This window comes from Diospyros lotus, chromosome 13, assembly GCF_014633365.1.
Source record: "Diospyros lotus cultivar Yz01 chromosome 13, ASM1463336v1, whole genome shotgun sequence".
Taxonomy (NCBI): Eukaryota; Viridiplantae; Streptophyta; class Magnoliopsida; order Ericales; family Ebenaceae; genus Diospyros; species Diospyros lotus.
Genome location: NC_068350.1, coordinates 9,801,119 through 9,804,944, shown reverse-complemented (window position 1 = coordinate 9,804,944; position 3,826 = coordinate 9,801,119). Strand labels below are relative to the sequence as shown.

Genomic DNA, 3,826 nt, shown 5'->3' with positions numbered 1-3,826 from the left:
AAAGAGAAAATGACAACTCAAATAGAAACAACATAACATATTGAACAATCTAAACAAAAATAAATATGTTGTTTCTCCTTTCATAAGCTAAAACTCACATAAACTAAATGAACTAAAACAAAATTTAAAATGAAAAAAAATTGTTTTATTTAACAAATGAACTCGATAACAAATCTCTTGAAAAGAGTCCTGCAATCACTAAACTAGAAAGTCCACTCAAAGACATCGATTGTCCAGCTCTCTTTGCTAAGACATGCCTGCAATTCAAACAAAAGAAACAATTAGAACAAACAAATTGTGCAAACCACTATATCATGGGATTATAGTCAAATCTTTGCAATGCATATTATTTAATGTATGTGCTTCCTCTGTGCTTCTTATGTGATAACATTTGGGAGTTCATATAGATAATCAAATATAGTAATTTGTTGCTAAAAATTTAATCAAAAAGACTACATATTATGAGATCCATTCACAAAGAATACAATGATAATAATAACAATCAAGGACAAGTTCTAAATAATAGAAACATAGAGACAAGAAGTAGAGCCAAATCATCCAAATGGAAAACATTCAGGAACACAAAATCACCATTCATCCAGTGGCTTTATCATTAATTGTGGCATCAACATGGAAAGATAAAGGTTTTGACTTTTGAATTAGCTTCTCCTAATAATAAATGCATCTGTACAACAAAAACTGAAGCTCAAGTATTGGTGCTGTCTAGTGTGTTTGATCATCTAAAAATATATATATACGTATATATATATATATGGATCAATCATAAAACTACCAGTATAATTACTAATCATGAGCTGATGAGCCGACACTAGTAGGAAAACCAAAGACCAAAAGATGGGGCTATAACAGAAAACCCTATTGCATTTTATTGTTTAGTAATGGATAGAACTGTCTCTACCACAAAAAAGTTGGCCAAGGAGAAGCTTTGGTGAACATCATTGTGAAAGTTGTTCTGCACTTTACAAGTTCGAGGCACCCAATAGGGCAATAATAGTAAGCTTGCAGCAAATGCACTTGCAAGGTGTAAATACCATTGTAAATAACTTGCAGCAACCAAGTTATTAATACAGTACCAGACACAGCTATTAAATTGTTTCCAGTTAGAAATCAAAAAGATTATTTAACAGTAAAAAATTTCATCCAAGAAAATAAGTTCTAGGACAAGGTAAAAGCCTGTAGTTGAACTATGGTTAGTAATTCTCATGGTGGCATGATCAGGGTACGACTTCAGGACAAAGTGTTCCTAAAAGGTTCATCAATGATTGAATTCCAACCTTTAGCTATCTTCTGCATTATTTGAGATAATTGTCTTCGAACATCTCTAACAAACTTCATTCCTCGCACCTGCAATTGGTATGCACAATATCAGAGTAAGTTCCACTCAATCGCTAAAGAAAAATGAAAGACTAAATACAGAGTCACATTTTTATTTGGCTCTGCACTCTGTAAGGGTAGTGCAAATGCACATTTTTATTTGGATTTCCTTTGATTTTTGGCATGAGTAACAAAAACTATTCCCTAGACCAGATTTGAAACAAGGAGGTGTTGGACTTGTCAAGTGAGTCCATGCTTCTCCAAACCTATGGTTGGCCCAGAACTCATGCAAACCTTTTAGTTAAGATACCAAAAGAGTGTAATATTTTTCCATAGCCATCATAAATATGAAGCGTGTTACAAGTTTAAAAACTAGATAAGATAAATGCATGCAAATATATACCTACAAATCCCTTTTTTCCTTAGACATTTCATTAAGTAACTCTAGGATTCAAGACGTCTAACTCATTTGCAAATAGAGACCTATGGAAAATATATCTGATCTTTTTGTTCATACTTTTCTAATATGAAGAATGTAAAATTAATTACTTATTTACTTGACAACAAAATATGATAAAATGTCTATTACTATTTGTATGCATGTATGCTTTCCCATTTGATCGAATGAAATAGTTTACTAAATAATTAAGCTATGGCATAAATCTTTTTGTTTTTAGTCATGGTTAGTTTGTATGTTTCCATCTTTGAATTAAATATTAAACTGCAAATATATATACTTCTGTCATATCCTTTTCATGTCATTTAAATACTTTTTGATAATCACAATGCCAACATATTGTTGTGTTCCTTCATAGCTTATAAGATGAAGTGATTTTTGCAAATCAACAATTGATAAAAGTAATATTAGAGCATAACTTTTTATATCCACTCCTTCCCTCAAATAACTCACGGAAAAATATGATATAAAATTGTTTCCAGCTTTTCTTAAACTAAAGCAAATTTTGGACTTCTTATTCTTAATCTATTCTATTTTTCATTTACTGCGATGATCTTACATGGATTAAATTTCTAGTTCCAGTGAATACTGAGATCGAAAATAAGTATCAGTCAGTAACAAGTGATGGCCGCAACAAATTTCTATGCGAGAAAATGTTTAACTTTGAAAGTAAATAAAATAGGTATGGGAAGTCAAAAAAAGTGTGTGGGTGTGTGTGTAGCAGGTTAATAGATACACTTTATAAGAAAAACATAAAAATGGAGCACTACCTTCTGTCGTTTTTGATCAGGAAATGATATCCCATACACTCTTTGTAAACTTTCATGATCTTTATTTCCCCTCCAATATGCTGATGAAGCCTGAAGATTAGACACATAAATAACAGAGATAAAATGCTTACAGATAAAATAGAACATGAACAGAAACTGAATAATAATAATAATAATAATTTCCAGTAGAAGAATCTCAAAAATTGTTTTCACAGATAAAAGAAAAGGGAGGCACTTGAATCTGTCATTCTAATGAATCTACCTGTTGGCTATTTGAGATGGACATCTGGGTGAGGATTTGAACAACCGAAACACAAATCGAAATTCCGTGTTGGGGAAAAAAATGAAACCCTAAGAGAAAAACACCACTTTTGAAGTCACCCAGATTACAGTCTCTGGTACGTAGAGCACCGCTGTCATCTGCGGTAGTTTGGGAGCATTCGTCGAAGAGAGGCAGGATTGAGAGAGAGGGTGAGACAGACGACAGTGGCGGGAGGGGGAGAGAGAGAAAGTGAGAGAGTGAGAGAATGGGTTTGGGATTTTTGGGGGGGAGGGATTTGGGAATTGGAGAAAGAGGGGATTTGGCCAAGGAAAGAGGCGTCCGCCTCTTTAATTCACTTTTTTTTTAATATTTAATAATTAAATAGAAAATAATTTAATTTATAAAAAATATTATTTTTATTAATTATTTAATTAATAAAAATAATATAATTTAAGATTATGATAGTTACAAAATAATTTAACTTATGATAATTATTAAATAATTTAAATAATAATTTATTGTAATAAATATATTATTAAAAAAGTAAATATGAAATAATTAAAAGAGACATTAAAAGTGCAAAAAATAAATTAAAATAAGAGAATTGTTCTACGATGATTAAAAATATATATAAAATAAATATAAATAATTAAAAGAGACATTAGACATGATTAAAAATAGCATTTTTCAATTTCAATTGACCATATTTCAAGTTGCAATTTGCAGAAGCAATGATATGGTCCTTGCCTCTTTTTAATAAAGCCTATTCCTACAAGCACAGTGCACATATTTAGTAGCCCACTTTTAGTTAATCTATTTATTAAAAAAATAAATATATATTTAGATAATTTTTTTATTAATTCACTGCTCCTAATAATTTTTTTGTAATAATATATATATATTTAGATAAATTATTTTTTTATTTTTTTTCTTCTCTTCTTTAGCACCCATGCTGGCTGTCTCTTAAGCCCCCGCTGCTGTCATTGTTGCTATTCATGCCTG

The 3,826-nt window shown here is 30.7% G+C and overlaps 1 protein-coding gene across 2 annotated transcripts; it reads right to left on the bottom strand.

Moving 5' to 3' along the window:
* LOC127789106 (threonine--tRNA ligase, mitochondrial 1-like) lies at positions 1-3,123 on the bottom strand. 2 transcript variants are annotated; one of them, XR_008020499.1, is made up of 4 exons: positions 2,825-3,123; positions 2,563-2,652; positions 1,296-1,365; positions 1-257 (listed from the first exon to the last, which is right to left on the bottom strand). XR_008020499.1 is itself a non-coding variant. In XM_052317888.1 (3 exons), exons 1-3 carry the CDS (start codon positions 2,846-2,848, stop codon positions 1,249-1,251), a joined length of 231 nt encoding a protein of 76 aa, XP_052173848.1. In that variant the 5' UTR covers positions 2,849-3,123; the 3' UTR covers positions 381-1,248. The 2 variants fall into 2 exon arrangements, 1 of the variants encoding a protein (XP_052173848.1); XM_052317888.1 differs by lacking the exon at positions 1-257 and having other exon boundaries at positions 381-1,365.
* Positions 3,124-3,826: the final 703 nt, after the last annotated feature.